Here is a 24573-nt window from a genome sequence, read left to right on the forward strand (position 1 = left end):
AGGAACTAGAGACTTTAGTGGAGAAGAGAAGACCTTGGGAAGTTGACATGACAGCTAACTTTAAGATTTAGGGACTATCATGAGGAACTAGACTTGTTTTACTCAGTCCCCCTCATCTGCTTCCAGAAGCTAGACTTAGGAGCCATAGATAGAAGTTGTAGAGAAGCAAATTAAAGTTCAGAACAAGGAAAAATTTCCTAATAATAAGTGGTATCCTAAAGAAATGGACTATTTTAAGAAGTATGAGATTCAAAGTCAGGATCTAATCCTGAAACAACATCTGACCCAGTCCCTTTAGCCATGTGTGCAGCCCATCAGATGGAGAAGTCTAGAAGAAAAGAAAAATGGGAAACCCCAAACCCAATGAAGAAATGTAAAAAATATCTTTTTAACACCTTGTTGTGATACAATTCAATTCATTAGCTTTTGAATGTAATCATATTGGGTCTTTCATAATTACAGACTCACATGATCTTGTACATTAGCCATACCTGTCACATCCTTAATAGCATACCACAAAAAAAGTTTCACAAAGATTGACAACATACAATGGTAAGTTTGTTTCTAATTTGCATTTACGTCAATAAGTAAAATGAAAAAGTTGGATATATGGCATTAAAGAGGCACAGAAAAAATAAGTGCTTCCATTTTTTAGTTGGCTTAGCCAAGTTATACATATACAAGAATTGAAGATTTAAAACACAAACGCACCAAAAAATAACATGAAAGGTGATGAGTCAGAAAGTTATTCTATCATATGAAAGAGATGCCCAAATTATAACTGAACTTGCTTCTATGAACCAGAGTTTCTTAAGGTGATTGAGAAATACACAAAAAATTGTTCTGTATATGTCTCACTTATCACTTCACTGGGCAACATATTTGGGAAAAAAATCAAAAACATACAAATCATATTTTATTCTTGGTGGGTATGGCAAGAATTATCTCAATAGGCATTAATTGTTCAAAGGCTTGGTGGGCTGCCATCAAGACTGTGCTCTGCTTTGAACCCTGCATTGTCATCAATTACCACAGTATTTTGGTCGGCTCTGCTCTATACATTTAACACTATCCTCAATTTCTTGGAGATAATTTGTTACCTTAGAACAATATTATTATTTGCTGACATTTTTAAAAAATCATTTTCAAATGTTTTCTTCTATATAACATTGGTATTAGGGAAGAACAAGGGGGAAGAATGAAGAAGGAAGGGCAAAATAGCAGACAGTAAGGAAGAAGAAATGATTCCCCTTTCCAACACATCAAAAGAGAAGTAGAGCTCTTCTGAACAGCTCAGTTCTAATCTAGAAAAGGAGGTAATGAAACGTTGAGAAACAGCAGTTTTTATTATACTTCCCCTATTTATTTCTACATAACACATTCAGAGGATACTAATGTAGTAAAACGTTTGGTCTAAGGAATTGTCAGCTGAACCATTAGCACCAAAAGGAGTCACAGGACTTGTATCCTTTGTTATCCATGATTGTTACTGTTGGTTGTAGATCAAAAGTCCTTTAAATTACTCAATTCCAAAGTTCTTGAAAGGGAGTATGGACAAAAGATGTAATACTTTTCAAACAAGTGGTGCTGAAAATTCCTCAGGATATGGCAGATCCACCATAGATATTATAGTTGGCCTTCCCAGTGTTCATTTGGCTGGCAGGCTAGAAAAATCGAGGTGTCAAAGGATCCCAGAGAAGACCCTACCCATTCACCAAGTGCTGGGCAGAGTCACTCCTTTGGGGGGTGATGGAGAGAAGTTTTCCCTCCTTTCAGTCCAGAAAGGCTGATTTGTTGGGGGGGATTTGTTTTTTTTGGGGGGAGGATGTTTATTTTTTGCTTTTTTAAAAACAAAAAGCAATTATCACAGCACATGCTCAGCGTCTCAGGGAGCTCCTAGTGCAATCTTCCTCTCACTCCAGCCCAAGCCTGCAAAAGGGTCAAACCATATGAATGTTTTGCTAGTACTGGTCTGTGGACAATGCCCTTGGCCTGCCATGCTTTTTTAAGCTCAGGAACCTGGAGAAGTCAGAAGGTCCAAAGAGCAAGAACCACCATCTTTGCTCTACCTCCCAGGAACTCCTGGCCTCTCAGAGCAGGTGTGGATTCTTTTTCTCCTTTTCTGCCTTGTACCAGCTTTTAATTGAAATTACAACAAGTCAAATAGCTGATGCTTTTCCCTTCTCCTGGTAAAGGGGAGGCCACATTGTTCACAAGAGTATTCTGCCTGGCCTCACTGATGAGTCGGCATGCCAAGTCCAGGAATAGTTTCTCCACATTATCAGACTCCTTGGCTGAGGTTTCCAAGTAATACATGTCCTGAGCCTCAGAAAATTCTTCAGCTCTTTGCTGGGAGACTTCTCTCCTTTCAGCTAGATCAATCTTGTTGCCTGTAGCAGGAGAAGGAAATAGAGGAGTTACCATTTAGGAATTTGATGGGCTCAGAAACATCTCAATTGAATTAAAATCTTGAAGTCAGCTCCCATTGGTGAGAAATGAAAAGCTTATAGTTACTCTTACTGCCATTTATTTTTCAGAATGCCATTGCCACCTAATGCAGTCTTTCACATGGAACTAACTGGCTCTTGCCCCTTCAGTCTCTCTTTACATCTTCATTTAATGGCTTTGGATGAAATCCCAGAAAGTGGTGTTTTGACTTACAATGGCTGAAAGGTCTCTCTGTGATGTAAAATCCTCATATTCCAGATACTGCGACTTACACATTTACCCAGTGAAGTGTTTCAAGCTGATATACACACTGACCCAAATAAAGTATTTCCAGGTTTGCCTTATAAAAAATAAACTAGTTATTTGTAAGTTTTTCAGCTGAACATATGGAATAATGGAGGGTTATAAGTCTTTGCAGCCTAGAACTATAAGCTACTAGGGTTAGTCAATCAGGCAATCACTAAAGGAAAAACCCAGTTTTAAGATTTATACTGTAACAGTGCCATAATTCTGATACCTGAATTTTCAAAATTTGAGTTGCTATTTCTCACTTGATGAAACTGAAGCAAGCATTCTTAACAGCCAGGCTTCCATTATTAAAAATTAACTACTAGCACTTTTACATGATTGCTAGAGAAGGTAGTTTTGAGGAACAAATTTAGAAGTCAAAAATAGTTTTAGTGTATTTTACTAAAAATATCATTTCTGCCTAGTACATCTACCACTTATAGAGCTCTTTTACATTAGAATCATTCTGAATGTGTTCTAAAAGATCAAAAAAAACAAAACAAAACACATTCTCAATCAGGCTCCTCCAATGATTTATAATTGTATAAAATAATTAAATGAAAGGAGGAAAAATAATTAAAGCCACTTAGATATTTTAATGATTTAAACAAAAACAACTCATATTTCTTTAGTGCTCTGACACAGAATGACTTACACAAAGCCATGCATCTTGTTAGCTAAAAACAATCTATTTTTTAAATCTTCATATATGCTATATAAAGAAAAGGCTTATGATAGGAAGAAAACCAATCAAGTCATTTGTACCATAGCTACAGCCCTGGAGAGGACTTTCTTTTATACTATGCTTGATCTCTATTGGCCTAAATCCCATGGCTAGTGGAGTGAAGGGTCAAATGTGCATGACCACTAATCAGTATTCCCTTTCCCTATATTTTCTGGACCTTACCTCTTCAACTTATATAACTTTAAAATTAACTTTAACTATTAAAAATAACTTTAAAATGTCCTCTCAGCACAACACTTTGAGGTAAGTGGTTAGAGTAGCATTGTTTCCATTTTACAAATGAGGATTCCAAGGTTCAGAAGTGAAGTGAGTCACAGAGCTAATATGTGTCAGATTCATGATTTATAGAAAAACAAATTTAGCACCAGAAGGATCTTCAAGATCATATAAGCCAAGTTGAGGAGATGTCCAGAGATGAAGTGACTTGTTCAAGGTCACACAAGTTATAAGTAGCAGACTCAGTATTAGAATTCACCTTTCCTAATCCCAATTCCTGACAATGATATAACTTGTAAGTCATCTCAAGGAATATATCTTATACCTACTTGAAACACAGTCTATGTTTCATAGATATCTGAAGTCATTTTTGTGGATTCTGAAAGTGTTAAATAAGTGAAAAGCTACATGAGGCCAGGCTCTATTATTAGCTGTATAAGCTTGAGCAGGGGCAGCCAGGTGGCACAGTGAATAGAACACCAAACTTGGGGTTAGGAAGATCTGAGTTCAAATCTGGTCTCTGACTCCAGCTGTATGATCCTGGGCAAGTTAATCCGATTTGCCTCAGTTTTCTCATCTGTAAAAAGAGCTGGAGAAGAAAATGGTAAACTACTCCAGTATCTTTATCAAGAAAACCCCAAATGTATATGAAGGCTATGGAATATTACTGCTCTGTAAGAAATGACCAGCAAGATGAATTCAGAAAGGCTTGGAGAGACTTACATGAACTGATGCTGAGTGAAATGAGCAGAATCAGAAGATCACTATACACTTCAACAACAATACTGTATGAAGATGTATTCTGATGGAAGGGGATATCTTCAACATAAAGAAGATCCAACTCACTTCCAGCTGATTAATGATGGACAGAAACAACTACACCCAGAGAAGGAACATTGGGAATTGAATGTAAAATATTAATACTACTGTCTATCTACTCAGGTTACTTATACCTTCGGAATCCAATACTTAAGGTGCAACAAGAAAATTGGATTTACACACATATATTATATCTAGGTTATACTGTAACACGTAAAATGTATGAGATTGCCTGTCATCTAGGGGAGGGAATAAAGGGAGGGAGGGGAAAATCTGGAAAAATGAATACAAGGGATAATGTTATAAAAAAATTACTCATGCATATATACTGTCAAAAAATGTATAATTATAAAATTAATAAAAAAAGAAAACCCCAAATGGGGTCACAAAGAGTCAATTATGACTAAAAAGTGACTGAGCAAACTTTGAGCAAATTATTTCACTTCTCTTAACCTCAGTTTTCTTAATGAAAGATAATATTCACAATCTCTATCTCACAAAGTGATTTTAAGGAAAGCCTTTTTAAAGAGACCTTATATATGAGAACCACTATTAGCCTTGTTATTAAAATGAATATCAAGGCATGGTTTTTGTACACTAACCGAATCTCTGATGCCTAAAGATCAATATCTTCTTTGAAAGTAAAGACAAAGTCATTTCTTAGTATAATAAGAGTAGTGGATTTAGAATCAGAAATGTGGGTTTGGCTACCAGTTCAACCAATTACAAGGTATATGAATAAGGGACAATAAGTTGTTTTGTTTTTTTTTTTTAATCTGTAAAATAGGAATAACACTTGCACTGCCTTACAGAGTTGGGAGGTTCAAATAAGCTTTGCTTAATACATAGATGAATATATAAAATAATGCTAATAATAAAATTAGTACATGTTATATAAACTCAAACCAAGTCCAATGTAAATGTGAACTTTTTTATTATTGTGAGTTATTTTTGAGCTTCACTTACCCACTAATACAGTGATGACCTTGTTGCTGGCATACTGCTCTATTTCTCTTAACCATTCTGGCAGACAGCGAAAGGATTCTTCACAGGTGATATCATAGGTGAGTATCAAGGCATTGGCACTTCGATAGTAACTCTGGGTAATTGATCGGAATCGTTCCTGTCCTGCCGTGTCCCAGATCTGCAGCTTTGGATACATTAAAAAAAAAAGGAAAGGGTAAGAGACAGGAAGAAAGCACAAGTTACCATGCCTTCATTTGGAAATGTTCAGGCTTCCAACCAAATGCTTCCAAAAACATTTTCTATCCTAAAAAGACATCTAAGACTTCTTATTTTTAATGAGTGTTTTAGAGTGGAAACCAGAGAGTGAAAAGAGGGATGAAGATTTTTGTTTTTTGTTTTTTTCTGGTATTGCTTTTTTTTCAAAATCCCTTTTCAGCTTTACTCCTCCAAGATTTTTAAATTCAAATCACAGAAGAGTCAGACATTCCAGCTTATTCCCTAGGAAGCTGAAGTGCTATGCTCTTTCATGTGACTTTTAGTTTCAATTAGCAATTGGAAAAGCAAAACAGAAAACCTATAACCCTCCAATTCTCCATTTAAGAGACAGTTATTAACATATTTCTTCTGATGACAATAGGAGCAATACATGGTAAGATAAAGCAGTATACAGACAAAAGTGGAATAGTCCCTGATCTCTAGGAGTTTACAATTTAGCAAAGGGGAGGTATATAAATATAGGTCTCTACAAAATATAAAGGAGAGAATTGGGAGAGAAGTGGGGGGATCTAGCAGGGCTTCATCAGGAAAGGCTTTCTATAGAAGATGATTTTTGAACTAAGCCTTTAAAGAAGCCAAGGATTTCAAGAGGGATGGGTGAGGAGATAGTGAAGGTAAAGCACATGATTCAGGATCAATAAGAAGGCTAATCTGACAAGATCACAGTGTTCCTGAAGGAGAGTAATGTATAATAAAGCTGGAAAAGTAGGAAGAAGCTGAAAGATTTTAAATACTAAACAGAAAAGTTGAAATTTAATCCTACAAGTAATCAGGAGCTACAAGAATATACTCAGGAATGACATGGTCATTTTAGGAAAAGTTACATTGGCAGCTGTGGAGTATGAATTAGAGGAAAAAAGACTTAAGGGAGGGAAACCAATTGAAGGGCTAGGTTATTGCAGTAGTCCAGGCAGAGGGTTAGGAGGGCTTGATCTAGAGTGCTGGCAATGTGAGGAGGAAAAAGGAGATGTATGTAACAAACCTTATAGACATAAAAACAAGTTTTGGCAAATGACTCAGTAATAAACTCTTTAACCTTTACCAGCTGTAGGACAATGGATCAAGACAGAAAGGAGACATAGTAAATCTCTCTATGAAATTTTGTCTATACAATCCCATATAATGGGGGGGAAATGGAAACTTATTCATATAATATTGTATAGTATTCTGTATGAGTTTTATTCTTGAAATATCTTGTAAGTTCCCCTAGGACAGGGACCACGTCTAATCATATCTCTGTTAAATTTAGCGTCTCCCTGAGTGGATTGTATAGTACTTTGCAATCATTAGGCACTTAATAATTGTTTGTTAAATCAAGGAATGTACAACATGAAGGATCATAAGATCAGATATTTAGAACTATAAAATACCTCAAAAATCAACATTTTACAGATAAGAAATTGAAAGTGATTACCTATACTAAAAAAACAAGGGATCTTTCAAAGAATCTTAAGTCAAAAATAGTCAGATTTAGTTTTTCCTGGTTTTCTGGGAAGGAGGTGGGGAACCATGACTCATCCATCCAAATGTATGGAAGTAAATGCAGCCAGTTGCAGAACTATGAGAGATGAGAAATGTTTAACTGAGTGTTATCAGTCTGGACAAATATTGCAAATAATGATGGCCAGGAACTTTGAGCACAAAGAAACTTGAAAATGGACTGCTTTTGACCTAGGAAAGATACTTATTCTGAGAGTATCTCCTTCCACAACAGCCTGAAATTGATCACTTATCCTCCAGGTTTTTCATATTGCCCACAAGTATTATTGGTCTGTAAATTGTCTCAGTAGTCCCAGATCTTCTACTGACTCTATTTACTTTCTATGTGGTAGGCAGTAGTTAGCACATGTGTTAGGTTCTTAACTTTCTCTTTCCTAGGGTCAACTAAGTGAGTGATTTGTGACCCCAAACATAAGGCCAGCAAGCACCACTGGTCCTGAATTCATGTCTCTCCTTCCTGTCTACCGAGGCCTTCTGCAAGGCCAACTAGAACGTGTATCATCCTGAAACAATGATAAAGCCTCAAGCTCAGGGTTTGAGACTTAACTCTTCTACCACCACCTCCTCTAGCTCTCACCTTGGTAACTTTTGGATCAGTGAAGAAATGTAGCGACTCTTTTCCTACCTAGCCCAGGAAAGGCTTTTAAGCCTCTTCCCTGCAGCCAAATCTTTGAACCACTTGTTGCTTGGCAGTGGTCCTGAGTGGCTAGAGCTTAATCTTCCTGGTTTTTATCTCTGGAGCTTGACTTTCAGACAATTATCATTTATTTAGGTCTGCTGTGTGTTGGCACTCTGCTAAGCCCTGGGGATAGATAGAGAAAAAGGCCAAAAGGGTCCTGGCCCTCTTGAGTCTCACAGTCTAAAGGGGGAGACAACAACTATAACAGAACCCAAAGTGAAACATAGTTGTTTTGATCTGAGGTTCAAGGCCTGCCACGACCCTTAGTTGAACTGTTTAAGCCAGCCATAAATTTGGCCTTGCTTACAGTGCCATTTAAGAACTTATCCTGGCTTCCCCAGCATAAGGTGACTGTTTTGATACTCTGTGTAAAGGGCTAGAACTGAGCAAATGCACTTAGATAATGGAGCACGTGAGACTAATTGTCAATTGGACGGTTCTCTATTAACGTGTTTGAAGGGTGACCCTCCCCAGCTGTTCTTGACTTGATTGGTGGGACAAAGAGGGGGAAGTGATGTGGGGGGAGGGGGAGTAGGAAGAGGAAATTGAGGCATTCTGTCATGGTGGTGGAGAGAGGAAGGTGGTGTGGAGATTACTAGATCTAATCCCCTGATGGTGACCTCAAGAGACCAAGAATAAAGACTTTTGGTGATCCTGACTCCGGCTGATTTCTGGGAAGACAGTTCCAACAACTCTGCATGCTAAAACCTTTGTTTTCTTTGGCCTTTTAACCTTTATTTGTTTGTAAGGTCTTTGTTTTATAACCCGAACCTCTTTCTTGGGTACATGAGAAAGATAACTGACTATACTGAAAAATGGACTTGGAGTTAGAAAACCTGGTATCAAATCCCACTCCAACACTAGCTAGTCACGTGACCTTGAACTTAAGTCTCAGTTTCTCCATCTGTACAATAAAACTGATATCCTTTACAAGGCCTATTTCATAAGGTAATTGTGGGGGAAATCTTTATACATTTTAAGGTGTTCAATATATGAGTTATTATTAACAGGAAGAAAAGTAAGGCCAGGCAAATATGGATAGGGAAGGAATCAACTTTCCCCAGTGACCAAGCAAGCGACAATGGCAGCAAGATCTCTATCCCCAAGAACTTATGATACAGGCCAAGGAAAGTCAAGCAGAGTTTTAGGAAATGTTTGCTGAATCCTTTTCTTGACTGGCTGAAAAACTGAAAAACAATTCAGATTTCCACTAATTCTATGTGGCCTTGGTCAAATCCTTCATTGGAGTTCTCTGAGCCTCTGTGGGAAATAATAATTCATATCTTAAAGGCTTATTTAATTTTTTTAATTGCCTAAATACAGGGACCTGGATCAGATGAATCTGATAGGGAAAGAGATAGGGACCATCTTAACCTCCGTGTTCTCAAGTTCTTCTTGGAATACCCACAAAAAGCATGATAGATACTTGGTGTCCTTCCAGAGGAAATGGTTCTTAGCTCAGAATCTCTGACATATTCCAGCAACATCACTGTAGATTTAGAGATAGAAGGGACCTTGGACATCATCTAGCCCAAACTCGGTCTGCAGATGAGGAAAGTGAGCCTCAGTGAGGAAACACAGCTAAAAAGTGGTAGGGAGGCTTCAAACTTGGGTCCTCTGACCCCACATTAGATTGCTTGGTTGGTTGTTGTCCTTCGTACTGGAAGAGGAACAAAATGACATCATGATGTTGGAGTCGAGTTACAATGTGTGTGACTATGGTTAATCAAACCACTATAAGCTTGGAATGCTCTGCCACAGGTCAGACACATGTAATCTCTTTTAATGTTTGGAGTAGCTTCTCTAATTTTGTATATCTCACATTTATTTTGGGCTAATTCAATTCTGCTTAGCTCATTAGGCTAAGTTGCTACTGAATCACCATTTAGTCCTCAAAGCTATATTAGAAAGAACAGTTTTTATTCAGAAGACCCTGAGTACGAGTGAGTCTCAATGCTGCTACTTATAAACTGTATGATCTCAGACCAGGCTTTTAACTTCTTTGTAACTCAGTTTTCTAAGGATGAAAATATTTAAAACCATTCACTGAAATGCTACAAATCGCTAGCAAAAAAAAAAGAGAGAGAGAGAGAGAGAGACAGACAGACAGACAGACAGACAGACAAATCAAAACAACCTCAAGGTTTCCCTTCACATCTAACAAACTGTCAAAGATGACAAAAACAAAATTCTTACAACCAATCAGAATTTAAACTCCTTGAGGACAGTCATCATTTCAGTTTGGGAGCTGTTTTTTGTGAGGGTTTTTATTTTTTGTCTTTATATTCCCCTATTGAGTTCCTTGTATATTCTGGGTGCTTAATAAATATTTATTAAATCAAGAAAGTTCTCTTAATTTTTTTTTTTCTCCATAGGCTCTGAAATTGATGTGCTAATAGCTTAGAGCTGCTTTTAATGGTAGATTCCTTGATTTATGTCCAAACTAATGCTTTTATGAATTAATTAATAAATCAGCATCTATTAAATGGTGAACCACCCACTGTGCTTAGCACTTGAAAATACAAAGAAAGACAAAAAATAACGATTATAATAATCCGATACAATTTAACTATTACTATGGTAACTCAAGTGCTACTTTATTCTTCTCCAATCCAGAGAAGTGCCTACATGGTAAGCACTTACTGTGATCAAGACAATAAGAATAAAAAAATAGACAGGTGGTACCTGAAGAGAGGAAGACCTAACTTTAAATCCTGCCTCAAGTATTTACTATTAGTATTCTAGTGAAACCTAATGGATCCTTCTCAGAACAATATTTTAAGTGCATAAAATAAGACAAAATACATAGAATTATAAAGTAAACCATATGTGCAGACATAAAATTATAGTTATTTTCTCATCCAAGTTTAGAGATCCTTAAAATCCATGGACCTCTTGATATCTAGCATCCATAGACCTACAGGTTAAGGACTCCTAGTCTAGTCCAACCCTTTCATTTTATGGTTTAGGCTCAGAGGTTAGATGATTTGGGCAAGGTCACTCAGGCAATAAATAGTGGAGCTGGAATATAAATTCAGAGCCTCTAACTCTAAATCCTAAACTCTTTTCTACCATATGATACATTTATGAGCATTGTTGGTATTCTCAAAAGAAAGTGGATAAATTGTGTTGTATCTCATCTTCATATATGTTAATTTGTTCACTTTACTTATTATTATTATTTTTTTTAGAAATAGCTATTCCAGTGACCCTACTTAAATTATTTAACCTCTTCAAATGAGGATAATACTTATAGTACTTAAATAGCAAGGAGTTGATTGTGAAGTTCAACTGAACTGAGATAAAATATAGACAGCACTTTATAAACTTTAAAACACCATATAAATGTCAGACCTTATAACTATTAAAAAAAAAACCTCATTTTTAAAAAATTGTTCAAGCAAGGACAATAGATCTTCTCTAAGCAAGATTCACTTATTTTCAGAGGTAGCTAAAGAAAAGTAAAATACAGGATGAAAGAAAACTTATGTATTAAAAAGTCCTTCATATTCAACTTCTTTCTTTTTAAGAGCCTATTCCTAAAGTTTTCTGGGTTAGCAATCCCTCCCCCTCTTCTGCAAGCATCAGACTTGCAAAGGCCTTCCTCCACTGGATTCTCTTCCTCCCTCCTCCCCCCTGTAACCCCAGTATGCTGAGCTTTTGAATTTTCTATTTGGCATTCACATGGCTTTCACATCCTGCTTTTGTTTTCCAGTACACTTAGCACGCCATTCATTATTGTATTTGGTATGGATTTCATTGCTATGAGGAACTAATTTGAGGAGTGAAGCCAGCTGACTGCAGGGGCTCCAAAGACAGCTTTCCAAGAGGATCTGCCCATCCACTGTTTCTGTCCCTAACTCAGAAAAAATAATTTTAAAACTAACTAATTCATTCTCTCTCTCTCTCTCTCTCTCTCTCTCTCTCTCTCTCTCTCTCTCTCTCTCTCTCTCTCTCTCTCTCTCTCTCTCTCTCTCTCAATCTCTCCCCCCCTCTTCCCTCATCTTCTCTCTGTGTCTCTGTCTCTGTCTCTTTCTCTCCCTCCTCCCTCTCTGTCTCTATGTGTCTCTCAACACAATGTCTCCAAAGCACCTAACGCAAAAGAAGGATTTTTGTCTTAGAAATCCAAAGTGTTTACTTCTTAAAACTTAAATGCTTAAATTAATATCTAATGCCTAAATTGTCTTCAGTTGAAACCTTTGGGATTGATATTTTTATTATTAATGTTTTTCTTTTAAGGGACTCAAACTTCATTGTAAAATCTCATTTCAAGACCTCTGTGAAGAGGGGCAAACGGCATTTCATTGCCAGAGGAATGATGCTAAAATGATAGAATTTCTGGTCCTGTAACACAGTAGGGTATCTTCAAGTAAGGGGCTCTTATCAATACTACTAAATTACTCAATTTACTTAAAAGGTAAGTCCTGTAGGTTTCAAAGAGTTAGTGGAAAGTTATTATTTTGAAGTCAAAATACAGGCAAATAACTCATCCTTAAGAAAAGGGTTTAAAGGAACAGAAAAAAAGAGATCTACCTATGTAAGACGTGCAATTATTAATAGGATCTAATCTTCAGTAGGCTCTTTTTATGAAGTTCATAGGGACAGAACTGTTTAATAGACTGAATTTAGAAATTGCTAAATTGTCTCAAGTATTTTACCTCTTAAGATAATTCAGTTTTAGGGTAAAAGGGGCTTTAAAGATCATCCAGTCCATTCTCGTCATTTTACAAATGAGAAAATTAAAAACCATAGTAGGGAAGTGTTCGTATGTCATAGAATCAGGCTTCAAAGCCAGTTTAGCTCTAAATCCAGCAATCTTTCCACTTTCCAATTTATCTCTAAGGTGAGAAATGCTAGGCTATCTATAACCATCCCCATTCTAATATACAATATCTTCTCTTCCCATACTGCAAAAACTGTTATCCATATTGATTTACCTAGAATCATGGAATAAGAAAGCTTTAAAAGGCTCACCTAAAGTATGAATGCTCTCAACAACCTAGCTCAAATAATGATTATCTGTATTCTGACCTAACACCTCCAATCGCAGGAAAAAGCAACCTTTTTTGTTTTTTAATAACTCTAATTGTTAGGAAGATTTTCAGACTCAAGATTTTGCAAGGGTGAATGTTGAAAATCATCTTTGCATATATTTTGAAAAATAAAAAGGTATTATAAAAAAAGAAAGAAAGAAATATGCAACTAAAAAAAGGAAGTTTTCCAGATATCAGTTAAAATCTTCCTCCTTGTTATTTCAATCCACTGAAACTACTTTTGCTCCTTAAGACCAACCAGATCTAGTTCCCCTTCAGCATCACAGTTCTTCAAAGATCTATAAGACAACAGTCAAGCTCCCACTACAGTCTTCTGTAGAAGAACATTCCCAGGTTCTTCAACTAATCCTCTGATGGAACAGTTCTAAATCCTTAATCCATCCCAGTAACTATATATTAAGAGCATCCCACCTGATTCACAGAAGTGCTAGAAGGACTTTAGAATTCTACATAGGCTAATGATTACAGTTTTACTTTAAAAAGTAAATTTAAATCAGGTGACTTAATAAAATCTATTATGTTAGCTATTTATGTAATGTATAAGATTATGTATTATAATGTATATGATATATCATATCACATATAATTTAACCTGTTTGCCTCAGTTTCTTCATCTGTAAGATGGAGATAACAATATAATAGTATCTATCTCTCAGGGTTGTTATAAGGATCAAATGAGATATTTGTAAAGAGATAAGCATATATAATATGCATGTGTGTGTATATATAGATATAGATATAGATATAGCTATAGATAGATATATCTATCTATCTATAGCTATATCTATACACACACACACACACACACACACACACACACACACACACAGATATGTTATATACACACATAATATATATCACATTTGGCAAAGTGTCTTAAGCTGTGGGTCACATCCACATGGGATAACTAAATATGAGGATTGCAAAAAATTTGGCAATAGTAAAAGGTATCAAATATTCTACCAAGATTTAATTCTTTATATAAAAATAAGTAAGCATATCCATATAATTAGTATGCAAATGTGCTTTCACTTTTAATAAGTGGTAAAAAATTATGTGTATACCAAAGAATTATTTTAAAATAAATTATCTTATGATTTATTATAAGTAAATGTTTGATTTGTATATCTATATATCTGGGGTCACATAAAAATTTCTTAGATGCAAAGCTATAATGAAAAAGATATAGTGAAAAAAGTTTAAGACGCCCTAACAAATGGTATACATATCATATGATATACATTTGTAAGTGAATAAGTGTGTGTATATGTGTATGTGGGTGTGGGTGTGCAAAACCTGTTATAGGCAGTTGATGGCACAGTGAATAGAGCACTGTGCCTGAGGCGAGTAAGATCTGAATTCTAATCCAGCCTTAGACACTATATTATTTTATATATCAGACACTATATATATTATATAGCTAGTAAGCTAGCTGTATAACTCTGGGCAAATCACTTAATCTGCCTCAGTTTCCTCATATATAAATGAAGGAAATAATTACACCTACTTTCTAGGATTATTGTGAAGAACAAGGGAGAAAATAATTTAAAGTACAGTGCCTGGCACATAGTAGGCATTATATAAATGCTAGCTATTTTTGTCAGTATCATCATTATTATCAAGAAAGTTCACTTATTCCCCTAACCTCACAAACAACACAGTGTCTCATTAAAATTCTAGAAACTTACCTTGACTTTCTCACCATTAATCTCCACTGTTTTAATCATAAAGTCAACCCCAATTGTGGCTCCCTGACCTGGTGGGAAAAGACCCTAAAAAAGAAAATAGTGGAGTTAAATAAACTCTGTAGGAAAATGGAACCATACCAGACAATTAGGTTGATATATTGATATTTCAAAATGCTAGATCCAACCTAGTCATTTCCCCTACTCAGAACCAAAATTATCTTGTTTGACATGTAAAAAAAGCCCTCCATAGTCTGATTTCAGTCTACCCTTCCATTCTTACTGCACCATCCTGTCCTTCACAGAGGCTACAATTCAGCCAGACTAAGTCTATTTGCTGTTCCTCATATACAATACTCTATGTCCTGCCTGCCTCTCCATACCTGGAATACATGCCTTCCTCCACTCAGTACCACAGAATTCCTAGGCTTCAGCTCAAGTGCTCCTTCATAAGTACTGTTTTTATTCCCCCTAAGGTGTTAGTTCTGTTTGCCTCCAAATTTAATTATTACATATTTTCAATTTATTAATACATGTTCATGATTTTTTTTTCTCCTGATGAAATGTAAACCATTAGAGAGCTGGAACTGTTGAATGTCTGTCTTTTTGTCCCCAGAACTCAGCACAGTATCTGGCACACAGTTCATGCTTTAGCAAATGCTTGTCTAATTGGCTTCTATAGAAAAACATTCCTATTTCTATGAAGGTTGCTTCATCTTGATCCTGAGTGGTCCTCAAACTTTTTAAACAGGGGACCAGTTCACTGTCCCTCAGACTGTTGGAGGGCTGGACTATAGTAAAAAAGCCCACACTCTGTCTCCGCCCCTCAGCCCATTTGCTGGAAGCATAAATGTCCTCAGCGCCACATCTGGCCCTTGGGCCATAGTTTGAGAACCTCTGATTCCAGACCCTAAAATATCTACTCATTCTGAGTAAAGGAGAGAAAGAGCAAGTAATTAAAATGCCATTGAAATTTTAAAAAACAACAAGTTTTGAGAAAAAGAAGAGATGGAATTGAAGCTAAAAAAGACAGAAGATTGCTACTGAGACAAGACCATGAAAGTCTCAAAAAAGAAAATCAAGTATGGCTTTGATAACATGAAATACAATCCTTAGAATATTATTAACCAAAAATTCAGGTTTAGGAACATGGTCAAAGAATTACAGCCATGCACAATGATAATCAAAATTGGAATTTTCCCTATTTTTATAATTTCCTGACACTTCCCTTATATGGCATTGTGTTTTATACATCTCTAATGTACTTATATAATATTTTATTGCATTTTTGCATGTCATATCTTCCTAATAAAAATAAATAAATAAATTCAGTGGAGGCAAAGGCTGTCATATCTAAACTTTATCTTATTAGCACAGTATTATGCATCCAATTGGTGTTTAAAAAATGTCCAATGAATGAATAACTTTTGAAACTTGATTTTTTTTAAATTATGCCTTTCATCAAAGGTATAACAATTTATTTCACTTTTATATCTCAACTTCCCCATCTCAAGAATGGGATGTACTACCTGTAGAAATAAGAACAGTAATAATAGCTCACATGTAAATAGCACTTGACCAGTGACATGTTTTCCTCGCACCAACCCGGTGAGGTGAGACAGATATCTAAACACGATCATTGTGAGGAAAATATTTTGTAAACCCTAAAGCTCTACCTAAAAATGAATTGGTTTTCTAGTCCTTTCCTTTTTATTTTTCAATTCAATTAGCATTAATTAAGTGTTCTACCACAAACCCTGAAGATCCAGTCACAAAATGAAATGGTCTCTGCCCTCAAGGTCCTTACAATTCTAAGTGGGGTGGGGATAGGCAACCATAAGAACAAAATCCAATTATCAATATCAAATGCAGGACTCAAGTTTGGCTCAGTAATGGAATAGAAAGATTGCTGGATTGCTCGCCGTGTAACATTGAATAAGTCCTCCAAGCTCTTTGGGTTCCAGGTTCCCTATCTGCCAAAAGGGGAAGAGGGGTGAGGGTTAGCCTCAATAATCTCAAACTTTGATCCTATGAATCTTCCAGTTTTTCTTTATAATTATGTCCCAGCAAGCTATGGCTGAGGCCAAAAGGGCAATCTTTTGATAGGCCAGTTAGAGATGTATATTTAGAGAAGGTAGAAGGAAGAAGACTGGATAGAAGAAAGGGGAGAGGATAGGAATTATCCCTTTTACACCTAAACTAGTCACTTCTATACCTAAATTTTTAGCAGGCTAGATGGTGGAGTGGAAAAGAGGTTAATTCTGAAATCAGAAGAGCTAGTTTCAAATCCTAGTTCTGATATGAATCTGTGTGATCTCAGCTAAATCATTTAATGTCCTGAGCTTCTGTTTCCTCATTTATAAAATGAAAAATTAGACTCGATGGTCCTTTATGTTGGTCCCTTTTTGGTTTATATCCATCATCTTGATTTCATGATCATGAAATGACAAAGGGGGCTTTTTCTTGTAGCATCTTAAATATTGAAGAAATCTTAGCGCTTATCTAGTGTAGAGGTATCAAAACACATGGCTGTGTTTGATGTCCTTCCATTGCTGTTCACTGGAATTCTTCAAATTAAAATATGCTTGGAAAATATTTAACAAAATAAATAAAAATAAAATAGAACACAGCTAATGTTAAAAATCCTATTTTCTAGTCAACATGCAACTCAAGGAGATCTTTGTATATGATTAAGTGATCCTGTTTCTATTTGCTTTTGCAACCGGTGATTTAGTTTATTCAATAGCTAGATGAAGTATGAATCCCCTAACAATATTTCTGACTAAATGATCATCTAGGCCCTCTTGAAATACCTCCAAGGAACTAGGGACTTAATCCTTAATGAGGAAGTCCATTCTAATTTAATGGTGGGTAACTTTCTTGTAAATGGAAGGCTTGATGTTCTTCAAACCTGGCACAATTACATTAATATAAAGCTGTCCAAAATTATTTTAAAATAACAACAAAAAAAGATGATGACAAATAACCCTGCAACTACCCCATCCCCAAGTATTCCTTGATTCCTACCAATAAAACTAGGATGGACTATGTTTAGGACTTTTTAACTGGCAGCTGTAACTGGGTCATTCTAAGTTAAACTTGTCCCTAAGAAATGAATTCTTTAATTAAAGTTTGCCCCTCACAGACAGAGCCTGAAACCAACAGAAAATGTTCCCCTACATGTCTGCAAAATATGTAAATGTAAACATTCATAACTTTACACACAAATATTGAAGTAATTTCATTCTCATTTGGCTCAATTGAATCAAAGGCCTGCCAAGCTTCAAGTTTATAGCCCCAGCTGTTTTGTAATTTAACAAATGCCAAAAAATTTTTTTTAAAAACTTCTCAATGTTCTTCCCTGTCTTTTTTCCAAATTCACATAACTAAAAAAACAGCTGAATCAAATTTGTTCAAACTTTCTAGTGAGCAGAAAAGTATTGAAGCAAAAAAAAGTTTGGTTTTTTTCTACTTTAAGGGTGAAAAGAAAATCCAAAACGAAGCAAACACATGAAGTAGGAGAAAGGAACGTAGTCATGGAAATGGAAGCTACTTTAAAATTTTCATTATATAATTGAGATTTTTAAAGATATGGTTGTTAGTCCCATAAGCATTATAGAAACAATTATTCATAATATTCTAATTACTGGACTCAGTCAAAAGACTTGAATTTCCAGCTCAGAGCTCTGGTTCACCAAAACACAATTTCATCTTAGGCAACTCATTTGCTTTCTCTGAGTTTCAGTTTCTTCTTCAAAATGGACAAAGTTATGGCTAATATCTTTCTCAACACTAGCAATTGGATTTATTCCAACACAATGTAAATAATTTAAGGGTAGAGAACATTTCTTTTTTGTCTTTTTTATGCCCAATATCTACAATGCTTTTCAAATAACAGGTTTTTCATTGTTGGATTATGATCTTTAACTAGGCACCTTCCATTGACCAGCTCTAGGATCAAGACACATATAACTGAAGCTGGTTTCTATAGTTTCGTTCACCTTTGAGCAGCAGAGAAAATTGCTGAAGTTTCCATGAACTGAAACTATTTCTTATTTCAGTCAAGTTTCAGTTGAATTTTGGGGCTGACTAGGTTTAAATGCCTGCTGTTCACTACTTGCTTTTACAACCTCACAAACCAAGAGAAGAGGGAAGACTCTAGCATTCATTTTCCAATTAACATAACAGGGGGAAAACTATGTCATTTTCCCAACGACTCCCCCCCAACTAATCCTGCTCCAAGGTAACCTGGCTATGTTACCCAATCTGTCACATGAATTTTTCTTTGTCCCAGTTTAGAAGCCAGGTGTAATCTTTTTCCAAATCACCTTTCATAAAGGCAGAAGAAATACACAGAGTATGTGGACTTATATTGCCAGAACCATTTTTTCACTTTCTTTACAGAGACAGCATGGTGCAATGGAAAATGCACCATATTGGGAGCCAGGACACCTAGATCCAAGAACTGACTCCATCCCTAACTAATTATAGAACTTTGGTCAAATCACTTCATTAAGTCTATTTCCTCCCCTGAAAAATAAAAGTAATTATCTAACTCTCACAAGACAGCATATATAAATTTTGCAAGCATAATATAAATGTAAACTAGAAAACTGGAAGAAACCCAGAAAGATGGTCAAACAGGTTTAAAACTAATAAGCAATAGTTCTAAAAGCCCTCCAGGACAAGGCTTCTTTAGGTGATCTAAAATCTGTTTAGTAGAGTATTTATGCTTGTGACAGGTAAGTATGCAAGCCAAGTAACATGCCATTTCAGGTTTGAACCAGAGAATAATTCTGGGTTTTCATTCCAGCCAAACAATTTTAGGAGAAATATATAAAAAGATATACATAAAAGTATGTACACATACATATGGATCCCAATACTATGCAAGTAATATCCAACTCAAATCCAAATGTATTTCTATATATTCATACACATGTGTATGTACATACACATATATATATAAACACATATATACATTTACATTTAAAATGGTTCATAGGGCACTTTGGGTGTTTGTATGTATGGGTGTATATTTAATCCTGGATTGTTACTTGAAATTAAAATACATATGTATAGATTTGGGTGCATGGGCTAGAAGGGAACTTAGAAACCACCCAGATGTCCAGCTCCTTCATTTTACAGACGAGGGCATGAGGCAGAGAGGTTGTTCTGATTGCCCAGAGACACCCACTTGTACCGGGATAAGATTTGAATCTCGGTTTTACAGACTCCAGGTCCAATTTTTGTTATGAGTTGAGTGTTCAACATAGTTGGAACTCACAGTCCTGGCAGGAGGGCAAAGAACGTGGCGTATGCCATCAAATTAACTTTGTAATTCAAAATAGGAAAACAGTCCAAGAGTTAGGAAGGCAAATTCATTTGATCAGATGGGACGTTACTGCCACGGAGGCTCACAGATGACTGCTATTCCCATAGCGTGATCCGGTAACTTCCTATTTCAGCTCATTTTTCTGGATAACAAACCCCTGGGTTTTACTGGTTACTTCTGTACATCTAAGTCAAGTTGTTCAATTGTGTGCCTTCCAAATGTTGCTGCCCTTACGCAAAGCTGGGGTGGCTCCGACCTAGTTACATTCTGGTCTTCAAAGCACTTTGTGGTTCTATTATTCAACTCCAATCTCCCACTTAGGAGCCCACGTTTGTTGTTGTTCTTTTTTAAACACATCCCGTGTCGTTAAAAACAAAACTGTTTTCCTCATTCATTCCAAGTGACAAATGGGTCTGAAAGGAGGCCCATGGAGGGTTTTGCCTTGAATGGTCACAAATATTGGAAAAGTGTGAGAAGGACTGATCAGTCACAGCGCCACTTCCTTTGGAAGGCCCACACTCGGCCCTACCGTTGGAATTCAGGGACCGGCATCCCTCCCGTCATTTGTCCTTCCCAGTCTGTCACTCAGGACCACTCCCTCTCCCCACCAAGAGCCGTTACCTGAGTAAAGCGTCGGACCAGGCACGTCTTCCCCACGCCGGCGTTTCCAATTAAAACAATTTTGAACAGGAAATCATAATCTTCCATACTCATTGACACAGCTGCAAGGCAAAGAAATGCGCGGTTAGGAGGCTCTGGGGGGAGCGGCTCGGTCAGACGGGCCAGGAGCGCTCTGTGCCGCCTCCTCAGAAACCGCTGGCCGGACTCATCCAGAGGCAGCGCGGCTTCCCTCCCAGAGCGCACCGAGCGGGACCGGTGCGCAGTCCCAGGCGACCTTTGCTCCTCCACGCAGCCGCAACCCCGGCCCTCCGACGCCAGTTCTGTTTGCTGGGAAGGACGCGCTGGTTCAAGGGTCAAAGGGAAACACAAAACCCTGAGTGAGCCGGAGGATAAGCACTGCGGCCCGACGCGGGGAGATGGCCTTGCGCCGCCCGTGATGCTCCGGCAGACCCTAAGCTTGGGAGAGCAGCTAGCCCATCTTTCCTGGTGCCCCCGGCCCTGGAGGCACCGGGGCAGAGGCGCTGGCGCCAGCCTCGGGATCGGGAAGCCTCGGCGTTACACCTGTTATTCACTGGGTGACCCGGCCTGCACCCCACTCCCCGCGCCCCACAACCCCCCGCGGCTCCAGAGCGGGCAGCCGGCCGTCTTACTGAGGGAAGAAACGTCCTCACCCTGCGGAACCACAGCCCGAGCCCGAGCCTCCCACCCAGGGCACTCGCATCGCGTCCTGCCCGCCCTTTATCACATTCTCTAGTGTGATGTTATCTGTCCCTTGAAGTGGCGTGCGCGCTCCGAGGCCGCCCGCGCCGCCGCTCTCTGCCGCCCAGGGGTCCCACCTCTCCGGGAGCCCACTTCGGGGTTTCTTGACAAAGGCACTGGGGGCTTTGCCACTTCCTTCTCGGGTTCATTTTACAGATGAGAAGACTGAGGCACACAGGGGAAGTGACTGGGGTCACACAGCTAGGGGGCATCTGAAGTCAGAAAGTGTAAGTGCATCCACAGCCCGTGGGGGTTTTTGCCTTATTGGAAAAGTGTGAGGACGACTGATGAGAACATAGACCCGCTGCATTATTAGAATGGCCCGGCTCCTGGAATTCTGGAACCGCTCATCCACCCTATCAACTGTCTTCCCACCTCGAGGCCCAGGACCTACCCACTGCGGCGCCGCACTGCACAATCTCCTGCTTCAGTCAATGGTTCTCCAACTTGTTCCCAGCATCCTTTTCTACTAGGAAGAATTACCGAGGGGGAGGCCGGCCGGTGCAGTGGATAAAACTGGCTCCGAGTCAGAAGAGCTGCTTCACTTAACAATTCCTAGCCTTGTGACCCCCCATTCACTTTACCCCAATTGCAAGGAAAGGAAGGCAAAGGGAAAGGGACGGGGAAGGGAAGGAAAGAGAAAGGAAGGGAAGGAGGAGGGGAGGGGAGGAAAAAGGGAAGGGAAGGGAGGAGAAAGGAACTACACAGAATGCCTATTCCCTATTATTTTAACTAGATTGTACAGATGATATATGGAGAGTATAGATGATGATTATGGACTTGGAGTCAGGAATAGCTAATTAAGTTCAAATCCTGCCTCAGATTCGTAACTAGCTATGTGACACCAACCAATTCCTTACCTTCTCTCAGTCTCAATTTGCTCATCTGTAGAATGGAAATAATAGCGCCAAACTCACAGGGCAGCATATATTTGTATATATAAAGCCATATATGCAAAGTACTTTGAACATCTTAAAGCGCAGTATGTCATATTCTCCGGCTATCATATTCTTCTTATGTGGCAGCTTTTTATATATTTGAAGACCTCTGTCATGTTCCCACTAAGTTTTTCTCCTCCAAGCTAAAAATGCCTATTTCTGACAGTCAGTCGTCCCTAATGACACAGTTTTGAGCTCCTCCTCCCTTGCCATATACTTTATCAGAAAATTAAGGATCTTCCATGATCTCTTCCAGATGCTCTTCCAAGCACCCATGCTGAAACATTCTCTTTGCCACCTGAGAAAAGGGACAGACTTGCATTGTAGATTGAGATTCTATTTTGGGGACACAGCCAATATGGGAATTTTTTTTTTTTTTGCTTGACTATACTAATTTGTAATAGGGATTTTGTTTTTCTTGACTGTTCAGTTAGGAAAAGAGGTGAAGAGAAGTGGGAAAAAGAGAATGTCAATCTGAAAATAAAATTTAATTTAAAAAAGAGACTAAACATGGAGTGAAAAAGAGGCTACATCCAGCTTAAAGGAAAAAGGCTACTTGGTGGAGTTAGGGGCAGGTAAGGGAATGGGAAGGTAGAAACAACCTTTCCACAATGGTGATCTGTCAGTAGGCCAAGTCAGCAGGGGGAATGTAGGCTAAAGGCAAAGCCTGCTGCATGAAACCAATTTTAGAGCCCAAAGGGCAGACTCTTAGAGATCATTCCAACTGGATTCTGAGGTCTCTTTGGAATAATTATAGACTACTTTGCCAGGGTCCAGATGGTGTTACAACCCCTCCAAAAGCACCGCCTTCTCAGCCTGAGGGCAAACAGCAGAGCAACTTGGGCAGACTTCATTAAATATTTCTCCTTTGGAGCATCTGCTTATTGTGGAAGATAAATTGTCCAGATTATTTCCATCTCTCTCCCTCTCCCACCCCTAGAATTAGAAAATCATCTGAAGCCCAGGAGAAATTATAAAAAGAATGAGGGTCCTTTTTCATGAAGTAGTTTTTGTTGGGGGAAATAATACAAGACTAGGAATTAAGAGTTTGATTCACATTCTAATACCAGCTGTATGTAAACTTGGCCAAGTCACAAAATGTTGGAGCTAGAAAGGATGTTCCAAAACAAAATGTTGGAATAAGGAATGGGAGAGCTAGATAGGACTTCAGAACAACGTTGTCAAACTCAAACAGAAAGAGATCCCTCTGGCCACATAATGATTTAGAAAACCACAAATTAACATTATCTATGTTGGATAATATCTTATTCCTTTTATTAAACATTTCCTAATTACATTTTTATCTGGTTTGGACTATCCTTAGGAGTTATAAAATAGTGTGCTTGACATTTCTTACTTAAAGAATTATTTGGAGACAGAGTGGTATATTCAAAAGAGCTTTAAGGAAAAGACTTGTCTTCAAACCATCAAATCAGAAGTTTGAACATTGATTCTGATCTTATCATCAATGTGACCCTCAGTGAGATCACTTAGCCTGAGCCTCAGTAATTTTGTCTATGAAATGGGGATAATAATACTTGTGCTATCTACCTCAGGTTATTGTAAGCTAAGTGATCTTGTTAACTGTAACTCACTATAAATACAAGTTATCGTTATTATATTCCCATCTTCCCCAGGGGAATATAAGCTACTTAAGGGGAAAGAAGGCTTCTTGTTTTGTTTTTTATATCCCTGGCAACTAGCATAGTACTCTGCATATAGAAGGCGTTTAAATATCCATGAAAAATTGAACTAATATTATTTTATATATAAGATAACTAAGACCTACTGCCATTAAGATATTTGTCCAACCCACACTTAACACCATACACCAAGATAAGATCAAAATGGGTCCATGATTTAGGCATAAAGAATGAGATCATAAATAGATTAGAGGAACAGAGGATAGTCTACCTCTCAGACCTGTGGAGGAGGAAGGAATTTATGACCAGAGGAGAACTAGAGATCATTATTGATCACAAAATAGAGGATTTTGATTACATCAAATTAAAAAGCTTTTGTACAAACAAAACTAATGCAAACAAGATTAGAAAGGAAGTAACAAATTGGGAAAATATTTTTACAGTTAAAGGTTCTGATAAAAGCATCATTTCCAAAATATACAGAGAATTGACTTTAATTTATAAGAAATCAAGCCATTCTCCAATTGATAAATGGTCAAAGGATATGAACAGACAATTTCCAGAGGATGAAATTGAAACTATTTCCACTCATATGAAAGAG

The 24573-nt window shown here is 37.6% G+C and overlaps 1 protein-coding gene across 3 annotated transcripts in view; it reads right to left on the reverse strand.

The window, feature by feature from the left end:
- Positions 1 to 368: 368 nt before the first annotated feature.
- The window catches only part of RAB30 (RAB30, member RAS oncogene family), a 113386-nt gene continuing 89181 nt past the window's right edge, over positions 369 to 24573 (reverse strand). For 2 of the 3 annotated variants that reach the window (XM_074304570.1, XM_074304569.1), the window contains exons 2-5: positions 20633 to 20733; positions 14680 to 14763; positions 5483 to 5666; positions 369 to 2390 (exon numbers count right to left, since the gene is read on the reverse strand). In XM_074304570.1, coding sequence (XP_074160671.1) covers positions 2140 to 2390; positions 5483 to 5666; positions 14680 to 14763; positions 20633 to 20725 — 612 coding nt within the window. In that variant the 5' untranslated portion in view covers positions 20726 to 20733 and the 3' untranslated portion in view covers positions 369 to 2139. Of the gene's footprint in view, positions 2391 to 5482; positions 5667 to 14679; positions 14764 to 20632; positions 20734 to 21785; positions 21854 to 24573 lie in introns of those variants that run through there. The other variant, XM_074304572.1, reaches the window with a different exon arrangement.

The sequence above is a fragment of the Sminthopsis crassicaudata genome, chromosome 3 (assembly GCF_048593235.1).
Source record: "Sminthopsis crassicaudata isolate SCR6 chromosome 3, ASM4859323v1, whole genome shotgun sequence".
In the NCBI taxonomy this organism is placed as follows: domain Eukaryota; kingdom Metazoa; phylum Chordata; class Mammalia; order Dasyuromorphia; family Dasyuridae; genus Sminthopsis; species Sminthopsis crassicaudata.